The 14,132-nt window shown below is 39.4% G+C and overlaps 2 protein-coding genes across 2 annotated transcripts in view; both read right to left on the bottom strand.

Moving 5' to 3' along the window:
* The window catches only part of cxadr (CXADR Ig-like cell adhesion molecule), a gene marked incomplete at its 3' end in the record, with an annotated part of 35,105 nt that extends 26,946 nt beyond the window's left edge, over positions 1–8,159 (bottom strand). The window contains exon 1 of the mRNA XM_083910800.1: positions 8,080–8,159. Within this exon, the coding sequence (XP_083766926.1) occupies positions 8,080–8,131 (52 nt within the window). The 5' untranslated portion in view covers positions 8,132–8,159. The remainder of the gene's footprint in view (positions 1–8,079) is intronic.
* A 1,360-nt stretch (positions 8,160–9,519) lies between these two features.
* On the bottom strand, positions 9,520–12,121 carry btg3 (B-cell translocation gene 3; the record flags this gene model as incomplete). The annotated part of the gene is made up of 4 exons (XM_083910145.1): positions 9,520–9,967; positions 10,103–10,292; positions 10,641–10,778; positions 11,949–12,121. The coding sequence occupies 4 exons, from the start codon at positions 12,119–12,121 to the stop codon at positions 9,797–9,799; spliced, it is 672 nt and encodes a 223-aa protein (XP_083766271.1). The 3' UTR covers positions 9,520–9,796.
* Between the last annotated feature and the right edge of the window lie 2,011 nt (positions 12,122–14,132).

The following is a 14,132-nucleotide window of genomic DNA, read 5'->3' as shown; positions in this document are numbered from 1 at the left end:
AGTTTCATCTAATCTCATGTGTAGAGCCTTTTTCATGAAACCAAGTGTTTACCAAGTGTCTGCATGTGCAGTACATCACATCTGCCCACACACATCTTACTGTATACAAATCAAACACCGTGTCATGTATCTACATCAGACAAAGTCTGAGGTTATGCACTTACTGGTGCATCAATAATGCAGAGACATTACAGATATACAGTAGATTTGCAAGGGCTGACAACAGTGTTAGAATCTACACGTTATATTTCTTGATCTGTTTACAGAATGAAAACTGCAAGGAGGCTTCGGCTTCCGTTTATCTTCAGCTTCATTATGGAGCAACAAATGTTTTAAGAAATTAGATTTTCTGGGTCTAAATCTGTGTCAGTGTTCTTAACACTCTTAACAAGATTCAGCCAGACATGATTTTCACACCCAACCGCTTTAATATAATTCTTAATTCTATAATACAACTGTTCAACTTGAGCAGGGCAGAGGGTATTTTCATGGCAAATCTCCTTTCTTCTATGGACAGGAGTTATTAGCATAATTAAGTAGTCTGATATAATAAACAGTTAAGAGACAGACAGAGACCTAATTAAATATGAGTACCACAGGTAGTGAAATTGAGCAGGACTGAATCAAGAGAAGCGATTTCAGCAGACAACGCTTATTTGCCTTTCCTGCCAAATACACAGATGCAAATGTGTGATGGTTTTCAATGAGGTGAGCTGCTAAAAATGGCACATTAAACAGCTGCTTTACCACCACCACACACACACCTTCCGCATATGTCGCTCATTTTCCCAGCCATAATATTTTTCAAGATTAGACACACAATTAACTCTAACGTTCTCAGTGGAGCGAGTGGGGGGGGGGGGGCTGGCTTACTGCTAGAGGACAAAATATAATCATCTTTCCACAACTCGGCTGTGTGTAAGACAATAGCCTGGACATAAGCTGATAAAAACATGGCATTCACAACACAATATACAGTGGTTATCACCAAAATGATGCTCCCGCTGGAAGCGAGAACTGGCATCTAAAGATTTCTAGTCAGAATTAACCAACAGGTCTGTTTTACATGATACCGTGATTATTTTTCTTCACATACAGCCCCATTGTTACTCTGCGACACTGCACAATGGGTAATCTGACAGCAGTTGGAGCGTGTGTTTAAGCTGAGCTGACACCTAGCTAGCAGGTAAGCAGCAACAGACCGCAAACAAGCACATGCAGGTGCAGCCCCCTGAAGACCTGCCTGCCACAATGTGTATCATCACAGTGACAGGGCTAGCTCTGATGCTGTGATAATATTATGCAAAAATAACCAGAATAGTTCAAACAAGTGAAAGAACCAGAAGTAGATGATTGCTGCATGATGTCTTTGGAATTCTTCCATTAAAACACCTGGTTTATTCTGCAATATCCCCGTTCAGTGGTAAGTTTATAGTATAATATGTAAGAATTAGAATCGTATGTCCATCTTTTATCACTGTTTTCAGTCCTCATTAAAGCCCTGTTTTCAAAAGCTGTGACTTCACAACTGCATCGCCTTCTTTTTTGAATATTTCATGATTTGCAGCAGCATTTCACCAAAAATATTCATGCTATGCTTCGAATTTCCTTAACCATCCGGTGTGCTGCATCTTCTTTTTCTACTGAAAAAATGGAACAGTGGTTATGCTCATTTTAAGATATGTGAAAAAAAACCTTATCATCATCATCATCACAATGAAGAGATTATTCCTCATAAGGAGCAGAGCGTGGTGAGAACCCTGCAGAGCTGGGCGTCAAACAGCTAAATGATAAATGTGCTTTGGGGGTGTTTATCGCCCGACCAGTGTGACACGATGATGATGACCGATTGGACTCAAGAGAGTGGGGAAAATCAGTACAGCAGTGACCTTGTTTCAAATGACAGGTTACAAAGATGACAGAGGGACCATCTCTCCTTCAGTACTTTCACAGATCAACTCTTATTAACAGCATTTCAGCAGTCAAGAGGTCTATTGTGTAATTTGTGTTTCCAAAGGACATGTACATTTTGTTTCTTTACATCCTTAAGTGTGTCTATAGCCTCTGAAGTACAGCGTGGATTACAATACAGATGTTGAAAGCACACATATTGGCACATGTCTATAAGGCAGGAATAAAATTATAGGCTGACATTAATTGTGTGTTGTAAGAAGCTACAATCAGTCTGGCACACTGCAGGCTACCATCCAGATGGTCCGTGTCTGAGGTGCATATTGCAACCACTTTCAGAAAGACAGAAACATCCGACTTCATTGTTTTTAAACATGAATCCTCCTGTTAATCTGAAAGGTCCAAATTAGGACAAATGCATATTTACTTATTTTGTCGGACCAACCATCCAAAACACAAACTGACTAATACTTTATGACAACCTGAGTCAAATGCAATGCATATGCAATAAAACATAGCATGCTGGGCTATGTAGCAAAAGATTAGCATGCTTCTTGATATCCTGGTGCTGTGTGAGTATATGTCAACACTGTGGTGCTTGTGTATTAAATAAGTTAGAAGCCATGCAAAGTTCAGATATCTATCAATATAATATTGACTTGATGACAAAAGGGTTTCAGGCAGTTCTTCTTACAAGAATACCTGGCAACGGACCAGGAGGCAGTTTTACTCTCTACCTGTGAAACGAGCTCTGAATACAGAGAGGCTGAGCAGCCATTACAAGCACTTCAGAAACAAGCACCACAATTAATCATCTCCACAGATTCTTTAGCGGGCAGCGTTTGTTCATTCAATAACACAGACGTGAAATGGACAAGGCAGAGAGGGTCAGCTATGGTAAAGTAGCCAGGTAAAGGCAGGATCTACGCTTAAAATTCCTACAAAAAAGGTGTTAAAAAGGTTAATATTCATACACAGCTGTCCCCATCATAAGTCTGTAGAGGTCAAAGCAGTGACCATAGAACATAGTCTGATTCTACATGTTCCTCCTTCATTCCCAAGCCAAGGACAAAGGGCTTCAGGCAGAGTGCGTGTCTGCTTGGTTAAAGGTGAAGCTGCAGCTGCAACATGTTGCAGCCAACAGGAGGGGAGGAGTGACTTTGGGCTGCTGGGTCATCATGACACGTAATTATGATCCAAGTATTCACTATGGGCTCAAATTTAAGGCGCCATATGCAAGAAATGCATTTTATCAAGACAGATAGGTAGAACTTCGACACACAGGATGCCAGCAGAGAGCAGCTGGTTACTAAACATCAGAAATACTGAAAAATACCAAAATCTGTCTTCTCACATCATATAGGGATGAGTCCCTGACACATTAAAATCTAAAGGACACACTGAGTATACTCACTTCACCACAACTTCTACTGTAAGCAACTACTTCTTCCTGCATTTATGAAGTGACACATTGACGTACGGCATCTGCAGTCTGAACAGTTTCTCGTCTGCAGCCTACACTGCTGACAATCTGCACACTTTATCTTTTTTTAGAAACCAAACAAATGTTCATTCTTCATTTCCTAATTCCAGAGTCAGCTTTAAAATTTCGCTATATTCTAACCGAGATGTTTAAGATGAGCATAAATGACCGTTTGTTGTCATTAAAATGTACCAGATGTCATCAAATCTGGACTTTTATGGCCAAAAGTTTTCAGGATCCTTAAAAATCACCACATGTGGGTCCGAGGATTCACTACATTGAAAACCTGTCAACATTGTTTTTAAAAATACAAATCTTTACACAAACTTGACTACACATTTTACAATGGTTAACTGACAACGGCAAAGATATATGAATTATTTGTGGACTCCATTTTACAAGCTCAAAATCTTTTTTATCCCGATTGTGAGTCCATTCATTACCGTCTCTGTGGGACCAATGACAAAGACTCAGGTTCTTCTGTTCATCACACCAACAACCTATATGTGGTTCATAGTCGTTTCTCCATGGTATCAATGACTTTACAACAGACACACGGCTGTAAAAGTAAGTAATAGTTGCTCCCGGTGTAACATTTACTCGTAAAACCTCTGTTCAAGATATTCAATACTACTCAATCTATTCAATCTATGAACAGCTACTGTGCAGTAATACACCACCCAATACAGACATGAAAGCAGGGGGAGGGGCAACACAGACAGATACACACAAACACACACACACACACACACACACAGAGTACACTCCCTGGATGTACGTGTCTGTTTTCAAAAGGTAACCAAGCAACCAGTTCCTAGCCAGGACCTTTGGCTGTAGGCTTATCAGGTGACTGCGTACTGCGCCTGCTCACAACGTTCATCAGGTTTCTGTTTATTTTAGGTTAGTGGCTTCCCCTCTTGACCCAGACCAGCCAGAGGTCAACGAGTTGGACAGAGCACCAGGCCGGACAGGTCCCCCAGTACTGGAGCAGACACTCACGGTCCCACACAAGGACAACAATGTGCTTAAAGCCTAGACCGCTGAATGGAAACCGGCAGCTGAATAAAAAGGGAAAACATGACGAGATATGAAGAGATATTTTATGATGTAAAAATAATGATGACAGATAAGACGACTACACTGTGTAATGATATTCCTACTAGCGGTAAATATTTAGACTTTAGGAACAATGCCACAAACTAAATATTTGATTATCTACTGTTAAGATAACACCAAGTAGGATTTGCTCACAGGTTCCTCTCGGAAGCCTATATTATAGCATTTTATACAATTCAAGCACATCGTTAGAATCACTCGATTTTTGAACGAGATGACTCAATAACACAATCTGACACACAGCAAACTCAAACGCACTAGATGGAGCGAAAAAACTAAACCCTGTTTATGTTCTCTTTGTGGCATTGATCCGAAATCAGAAGTCACCTCGTGCTAATTCAGGCTATGCAGACCTGCTCAGGCTTTGACAGAGGTGCCATTCACCCTGTTATAAGTTGACGTCAACTGGTTTGAATGTTGAAATCCACTGTGTCGCTTTAATAACTAATATCGAATATATCTTAAAATAGGTGTTTTCCAGGAATGGCTCGACTTTGCGACTACTTTGTATCTACCAATATACAAGATATGTTGATGCATTCACAATCTTGCTATAACCAGCCATTTCCAGAACAATTCTGTACTCATGTCCTTGTCACATGATGGTGATAAGGGCCATCTCTCTTTACATGTCGCCTGCCTTTAGGGAAGAACATGCATCAAACAGCTCGCACTGGATTTTCCTGTGATTTTGGCTTGTAACAGACGGATACGATACTGAGTTCATTCAGGAGTGATTTCACAATGACATGAAAAACAATACCGATCGATGAGTGCTTAATACAAAAACATTAATGACCACATTTAATTCCGGCTAAAGGCTAAAATTGATTATCCGCATGTTTCTACATGGTTGGTTGTAATTTCAAGGATTTCACATCCCCCACATACAATTCTTATTTCATTTGTCAATATTTTACATTTAATGCAGTGCCTTGGGGACAAAAATAGAGCAAAAAGAAGGAAGCGTAGAGGCACTACTTTCCATTTAAAAGGGGTTAGCATATCACAGTGCAAAGCCAGGTTAAAAGAATGCTTCAAGTCTGGCAGATACTGTTCTTGTCCGCTGAAGTGGAACAGCGTCCAAATGACGAGGCTGCGATGCCATTAGGATGGTAATGAGCCCAAACTAGTGTACACAACAATGTGACTCATGAGACAAAAGAGGGCCAACAACTCACGATTTAAACCCAATATTACACTGTGTCCCAGCCTTTACACTGAAAGAGGAAGACCCTGAACAAAGCATTTCTTCATGACACGCGGTTTCTGGAAAAATCAACAGACTGGAATCTTATTGGCCTGACTTGGGCTTGTGTGGCTTCCCATGAAAATCTCAGAAAACATTTTAATAATAACAACAAAAGAATGTCACCGAGTGAAGCCACTGAGACAATCCTCCAGCAAAAGTTTCACACACCATTGTTCACAGTGGGAGGAGTGAGCTGTTAGTTTCAGTCGAAATTCCAAGGAAAGGAACAGCCACACCCATATTCAATTATAATTATACACTTGCTACAATTAAAGTGACGGAGCTAAAACTAACTTGTGATTAGGATCACTACAATATTACAGTTTATTTTATAGACAATGCTGCTGCTTGTATTTTGCAACATCAAAACAAAGCACAGTAGAATTGTTTAAAAATGATAACTTAGATTTTTAACCTGGCCTATTATTTTTACTACAAATTGCCCCAAAATACACTGTTCAGCAGACTTCATTATAACAGGAAATTGGTTTTAATTCTAAAGCAATTCAGGGCATTTTAGTCATACTTGGTCAAGCCATGAAGCTGTGGACATTACTTACTTAAACGATTACGTTTTCAGAGACACAACAGAGGCTAAAATTAATTTCTTTTAAAAACAAGGAACAGACAATCACTTGCTTTGCTACAGCATTTATACCAGTTGCTGCTTTTGTTGTTGTGGCTGATGAGTGGAAGAGATTAGGTTGCTCTGTGTGCATTAGGAGAACAGTTGACAGACCGACTGAAACTTGCACCAATACTGGCTTACAAAGAAAAAACAGCACGATGGGTCACACTGCATGGATCCGATTTGAATTTGAATCATATGTTTCACGTTGAAACATGAGAATAAGAAAATGACACCAACGTAGAGAGATTAGCGTATACAGGTGTGTTTAATTTGAATGTGAGGCTGGGGTTTAAGGATGGGGGAGCAGGGCATAGGTCAGCAGATGGCACACAAAAAGCCTTGTCCTTTGAAGTCCTGTCAACACTATCAAGCAATTCGGGTGGTCACCAGTGAAGATGAGACCATATATAATAGGTCTCATGAATAAAACGTACCCACAATTCATCCAGAGAAAGACGATCCAGTCAAAACACACTTGGCTTTTAATCAAGTGGTTCCATGGAGGAGATTCCTGGGATCTGGGATCTCACAGAAACTTGCACAATTTAACGTGACTTCAGAATATAAACAGACATGGAGGCGGACTGTCAGTATCAGTATCGACAGTTAATAGCTGTTGTGTGTGTCATGTTTTTGTTTTGTTTTTTCAAATCAAAAGTATGCAGCATCCGTTTCCCCGATCAACTCGCTCTCTCATTGGTTATTGCGAGGTTCTGCTCACGCCCCAATCACTGTTCAGTCTTTCAAATCCAAATTCAAATCTGGAATGCATCCAGAAGACACCCACGGTTGTCAGAAGGGATAGATCGAGACTGAAATGTGGCCAATTATCCTCTAGTGTGGGTCAGGCTTTACTTGCCAGCATACAGTCCTAGAGATTTATTTTGTTTTCAGTGCCACAAGGGGGCGTGTGCAACTTTCCAGTCTTACCAGGACTTTATAATAATCTCATTAATGATTCTGTGTAATGTGGACTTTAAATTGTTCACAAAAGAAATGGAGCATAATTCTATATAATTAATAATATATAATTGTTAGCAACATGTGTTACAACACAGTGTACATACCGTCCCATACATAATTAAGTCACATTACACTGAAACACCCCAATAAATACTGGGAAATCATCTCTATCTCCCTGTGTTTTCCTAAAATGGCACATTTTTAATTGAAATTAAAGAGAGCACCAAGTATAATACGTGATATGTTGTATATATGCTAACCAAACCACTGCCTTTATATAGCCTGTAACTGTGTGAAACCACAGGAGATACGTTTAGTAAACTGTGATTAACCCTCTGATACTAGACAACATATAGTTCTATAATGTTTAAAAAATACATATATTTGACACATAAGTCGCTTTTAAAGCGTGTAAATTCGTACTCGGTGTTGCCTTTCGTTAGTTCTGGTGTGCTAGCTCCATAAACTGACCTTGGGTCAGTTTCACCGTGTTGGCTAATTTCGTCAAACTGAACGCACGTCGTTTTTTTATACCGCTGTTTTGTTTTAATATTACCACATTTTCGTAATTTACGTGAACATTTAAGTTATTTGTGTTTTTTTTACTTGAAGAAAAGGCTAAGTTTCGCCGGTGCTCACGCCTGACCACTTGGTGCTGGTCACACACACGCACAAAAACACACATTCACAGTGAAAATCGCCGCTGACTGTGAGGAAACTTACCTGCGAGAAAAGTCAACAGGACGCAGCAGAACCGGACAAACGACAGCTCCATCACCGCTTCAGATATTCCAACACTTCCCGTCTCAAACTTGGTCCGACAACTTGTGGGAGAAGCGAGAGAAAAGCAGCAGCAGCTCAGCTAGACAGAGGAGGTATCCAAACTCCTGCTCCTCCTCCTCCTCCTCTCTGCAGGTGCACAGCAGAGCGCGCCCCAGGCTGTCACGTGACAACCCCTTTTGCTCAAATTGTAGCTCACGGCGCCCCCTGCCGGCAGGAACACCGAACTGTACCATGGTTTATGAACGGTCATTTTGACACTGTACAGCTGTGACAGTTTTTAAACAGAGGTGGAAGGTAACGAAATACATTTACTCAAGTTACTGTATTGAATACTTTTTTTTACTTATACTTGAGTACGTTTTGACTCAAGTATTGTTCTTAGTTACTTGTGCTGAGTAAAAATAAAAACTCAGCACAATAAAGACCTACAGGGGGGAAATATACACCGGAACCAGACGAATGATGATGTGATTAGCACCAGCACTGGTACGTGAACATAAAGGGCGTAATATCCTGTGTCGCGTCTGGCGCGTGAGCTCCAAAATATATAAATACATTTTGGATTTCTGACCCCTTGTCATATTTCTACTACCCTCTAACTAAGTAACTTTTAGTTAAAGTACATTTCAAATAAACTACTTTTTACTTCTATTTGAGTACATTTTCAGAGGACTACTTTAACTTCTACTTGAGTAATATTTAATCAAAGTATTGGTACTTTTACTTGAGTACAATATTTTAGTACTTTTTCCTTTTAATTTTATAAATTCATTTTGTGAACTTTTGCTCTTATTCTGCGTATCTCGTTTTGTATTTGTGAAAGGTTTAATTGAGTGCAGGTCTCCTCAAAAAATGTATTAAGACAATATGATGAATTTAATGTTTCAAATTCCAAATTATTTTCACCTATGCAAAAATTTGACTGTAGTTTCTTCATTTGATGCAGTTTTTATACCCTTATACAATGTAATGTTCCATAGAATATTTAAATAATTTTATATTTTGCATTAATAGCCTGCATATTTCTGCATTAGGTGTAGACCATGTCTATGAATTATACTGAATGTTATGCAGCATGTGACAGTGTAAACTGAATTGTACACGCACACTTGAACAGCTGGTTTAATGCCGTCATAATCTGCATATATTAAGTTACAACTGCCAAAAGTTTTAGGCACTTCATCAGATCCAGATTGGTCTGAAACTGCTCCTTGACACACAACACATGTGAATTCCTCGCTTAAGAAAAGACACGCACACACACACACAAACACAACAAAGATGTAATCTTTATACTTGGAAAAAATTTGTTTAATAAAAATTCATAATTTTAAGCCTATACATCTGCGAATCCTACACCATGAATAAATAAAACGGTACAAAGTTCCACAGTAGGTGGCATACATTACAGCTCCTATTGTAAAAATACAGTACTTCAAAACATCAAGTGTAGTATTCCAATGTCAATATCCAATTTAATACAAGAAATTTATTTGAACTATAACAGACAATCTAAAGTGCAAAAGGGGTCAATCAATATTCAATCGATAAAAAAATTCCATGTTTTAAAAAAACCTTGGTCAGTCGATGTTGTCTTTTAGCGTTTATGTCCAGTGTGAACAATGCATGTAGGGAGATTCCCAACTGCAACCTTCAGTCAGTATCCGTGTCCTGCTCCGTTGTCATGAGGGACCCACAGTTTACGTCTCAGAGGTTGGGGGGCTCTGCTGCGAGGCCTGAAGCCATGAGGGACTGAGGACATGAGGACTGGACTTCTCACAGGAACTATTTTAGTTGGATGCCACATGGGAGCGTCTGGGTTTAATGCCTTGAAAGAGACGACACATCAGACCAGATAGATCAATACATTTTATGTGTCAGCAAGTGGATGTCACACTGAAAAGATTACAAAAAAAATCTGAATATTACTGCATCATAGGAATTATTAAATCATAAGCAATACCTGGTAACAGTGGCTGGTGTCGATGGTAAAAGGGGGAGTGCGAGCTCTGTCTTCGTCGGAGGAAGAATCAGAGTGGTAGTCTGATGTCACCCGCGTCAAAGCACTGATCACCTTCTTTGCCACATATTTGTCCTGCTCCTCGTCGCTGGAGAACGTGGCCACAGAAAAGATCATACTTCCCTCTCCATACCTAAAATAGAAAGACAACAGAAATCATAGAAATATACAGAACTAGTAAGAAATCTATTTTATCAGTAGATCAGAGATTTAAATGATGCTCAGTGACAGTTAACATAGTGTGTGGTACATTTTTAAAGATACCTACACATCTAATGAGTGTAAAACAAGATAGCCGTTAAATCTAAGTGCTAAGATATGCTGTGTGATTAAACAATTTAATTGACTAATTGGAATTAATTGTACAGAATTTATTTTTGTTGAAAATCAGTTTCTTAAGAAGCTCACAGTGGTGAACGACAGCATTTCTTCGGCCAAACCAAACTCAGTTTTATACACACGAGCTAATTCACCGTCTCACCTGCAACAGACCTCCCCAGGATCCACCCACAGCGTGAGTTCATGGGGCAGTCCCAGGTCACTGTAGAGGATTCCACTCTCCTGACAGGCCCGGAGGAGGACTGGATCTTCCCTGTCAAACATGTTCACTCGTATGCACCTGTGCAAAGCATACAAAACAAAATCTAGTAATGTCTATGACAATATAAAACGTAAGCTCTAGTGTGTCCGTTAACTAACACGTAAACTTCTCTAGACCAAGAAAAGTTGTATATTGAAGGATGACGGCTTTGCTAACTTTTTCATTTGGTTTTCACTTGGACACGCGACTGACTTTTGTTTGAATAAAGTGTTTCCGACTCCATGGCAACAACTTACCATGTTGAGTGCCGTTCCGTGTCTTTCTACCATCCATTAACCACAAAATATTTTAATTCTTTAAACTGCAAAGCATAAATTCCCTTGTTGTCAGTTCAAAAATGCACTGGACTGAGTTTTGCCATGTTGGCTTCTTCTGTGTACTGGCTTCAACAGATCCCAGGGGTGGAAACTGTGGAACACAATGAAGCTGTTCCATTATACTACTCGGCTTGACTAAATTTTATGCTTTTTCATTAGGGATACGACCTGGTGCCCTGGCAAGGTTCCAAGCGAGTTGAGCGACCACTATAAGTGACTGCTTGTCACTAGTTTGTGCTGCGAATAAAGCACCGACACAGCAGTTCCGTGCAGTTGGTGTCGTAATACGAGGTCATGGAAAATACCTGATACGAAAGCGAGTAGAGCCAAGTAGTGCTGGAACAGTATAAGTGAAAAGCCCTATTAGTCCAATTGAATGTATACATTAGAGCTGAAACGATTCATCGATTATTAATCGATTACTAAATTAAGTGCCAACTATTTTGATAATCGATGATCGGTTTGAAGCTTTTTTCATTATTAAAACAAGATTTCTGGTTTTACCTTCTTAAATGTGAATATTTTCTTGGTTTCTATGCTCCACATAAAGAAATCAGTAAAACTGAATCGTTTTGGTTTGTGAACAAAACAAGACGTTCGAGAACGTCACAATTTCCAGCTTTGACAAACACTGATCAACGCTTTTTAACATTTCCTGAGATTTTATGGACCGAATGATTCATCGATCAATCGAGAAAATAATCAATAGATTAATCGTAAAATAATCGTTTGTTGCAGCTCTAGTATACATGTAGTAGTAATTTGACTCCCCACCACATTATCTGGGTGTGCAGGTCCAATTTCAGGCACAAAAATGAAACATGTCTATTAGAATCATACTGGCACAAATAGTCCAACATGTTACACTGACCTGTATCCCTGTCCTTTGCTCGGGTTTTCCGGATACCAGTGTCCTTTGAACTTCTCTTGCAGTGCAGCAGCCAGCCTCTCCACAAACAGCTCAACCTTGTGCGAATCGAGCTTCTCTGCCTTTTTCACAAGGCTCTTCACGTAGAACACCACAGCTGCAATTTCTCGCCTCATGTCTCCCAATATGTTTCATTACGTTTGAGCAGCTCCTGTTAAAAAAATTATAATAATTGAATCTTAGCCACAGTGTAAACAGCAGCACATTCTGCTTCATTAGGCACTGTTCAAAATGCACTTCTTAACATCAGTTAAGAAAAGTGCATCATGAACATGACATCAGAGCAATGTACAGTAATATTACACTGTACTTAAAAGGTCCAGCAGGGTGGATGCTAACATCACCAACAACAACTTCACAGCTATTTACTGTTATTTAATAATATAGTTGATCTTTTCTGTATAGTAATGTTTTCCTGTATGGGTTATTCAATATATCATTTTTAAATCGGCAGTGTTTTTAATCTAGGTAATCAGGGACCTAGGACTATTTTATTTATTTATTCGTCTTCATCTTCTTACATCGTTTCCCTTTAGGGGTCGCCATATATTATGCCTACATATTTTTATATATCCATTGTATCCTCTTCTGTAACACCAACTGTCTGCATGTCCTCCTTCACAACATCCATGAACTTCTTTTCAACATCCTTTGTCCAATATGATCACTACACTATCCCTCCCTCTGCACGCGATCGAACCGTCTCAACTTTGCTTCTCAAACCGTTCAACTTGAGCTGTCCCTTGAGCAAACTAATTTTGAATCCTGTACATCCTGGTCACTCCCGACGAAAATCACAGCATCTCCAGCTCATCCTGTGTTTGAGATGGTGCCAAAAAAAACACCAATGCTCTTTTGTTGAGATGGTCCCGCACTTTAAGTCCCACGTCCTAAATGTATAGACGACATAAACCCGCTTATTAAAATGCTGGATGAGAAAGGTTGTTACCTTTCGGACAGATCTGTTTGATTTAGCGTATTCTATTCACTTAACGGTACACGTTTCAGAAAGGCGGGCTGCGACGCACCACTTCAGCTTCAAGCTAGCCAAAACCAGGTAACCAGACATGATGTTGAATAAAATGGTGCCTCACAGCAAATTTGATTATTTTTTTCATTATCATCATTACAGTTTGACACTTAATAGCCCACCCATTTCATGAAGTACGTGAGGGAAACAGAAGGGCGTTAGTATTAGCTTCTTAGCTAACGACATTGACACTTTTACAGCCTCGTGTTGCTAACTGCTAACTGTAAAATAACATGGCCGCTTCACCGTTGATTACTGTTGTGATATCCTGAAATAACCACAATAATATACAAACGCGAAACCTTGAAGTCCCCACTTACCTTTCTGTGTGTTCAGCTCCAACGTGTGTCCACAGAATGAAGTGAGCGCATATGCTAAAAAAAAGTTTGTGAATTCCTGGTTTATTTCCGGGTTGTGGGCACCCTAGAGCATGCGTGGTAGTGATACTCCCATAATGCCTCTCGGCTATGTGAACGCGCCGCCCGCGTTCATGGATAATACATCCATGCCCGCGTTCCATGAATAGCGAAGGGCATGAATGATGGGAGTACGCTACTGACGTGCGCTCGCGGATTTCATGAATACCGATGGCACGTTAGCTCTGGGCTGCCATGGATTTGTAAATAAATGGCAAAACCAACGATAGTGAACACAGTAAGCTGAAAGAATAATGACGTAATTAAAGGTTAAAATTATCAATTTATTTGTTTATTTAACTGACCGTGGCTATTAGTTTATATGTGTTGTTACAGGAATCATGTTGTTTTCTTTAACTGCTTGATTTTCCATTCACCGATATACTGTGTGCTAATAATCAAAAATATTGTACAATACAAAATGTTGCTGTCACAGAACTCAGGGATTTATATATTATTGTCCAAGTAAATAATGACACTGTACTTTTATGAAGATTCAATTATTATTATTATCCATTGAATATTAACCATGAATATGTTTTTTTGGTCTCATTGCTATACTATGTATGTTGGTTTAAATTACAAAGTTCAAATTTGAAAGTGTTTTTGTAGAGGTGGTTTACAAATAAAGCTAACTTATCGTTATTATACTATTATGGTTAATATAATAATCATACAATA

Source organism: Microchirus variegatus, assembly GCF_963457635.1.
Source record: "Microchirus variegatus genome assembly, chromosome: 2".
Taxonomy (NCBI): domain Eukaryota; kingdom Metazoa; phylum Chordata; class Actinopteri; order Pleuronectiformes; family Soleidae; genus Microchirus; species Microchirus variegatus.
This window is presented reverse-complemented; position numbering and strand designations above follow the sequence as displayed.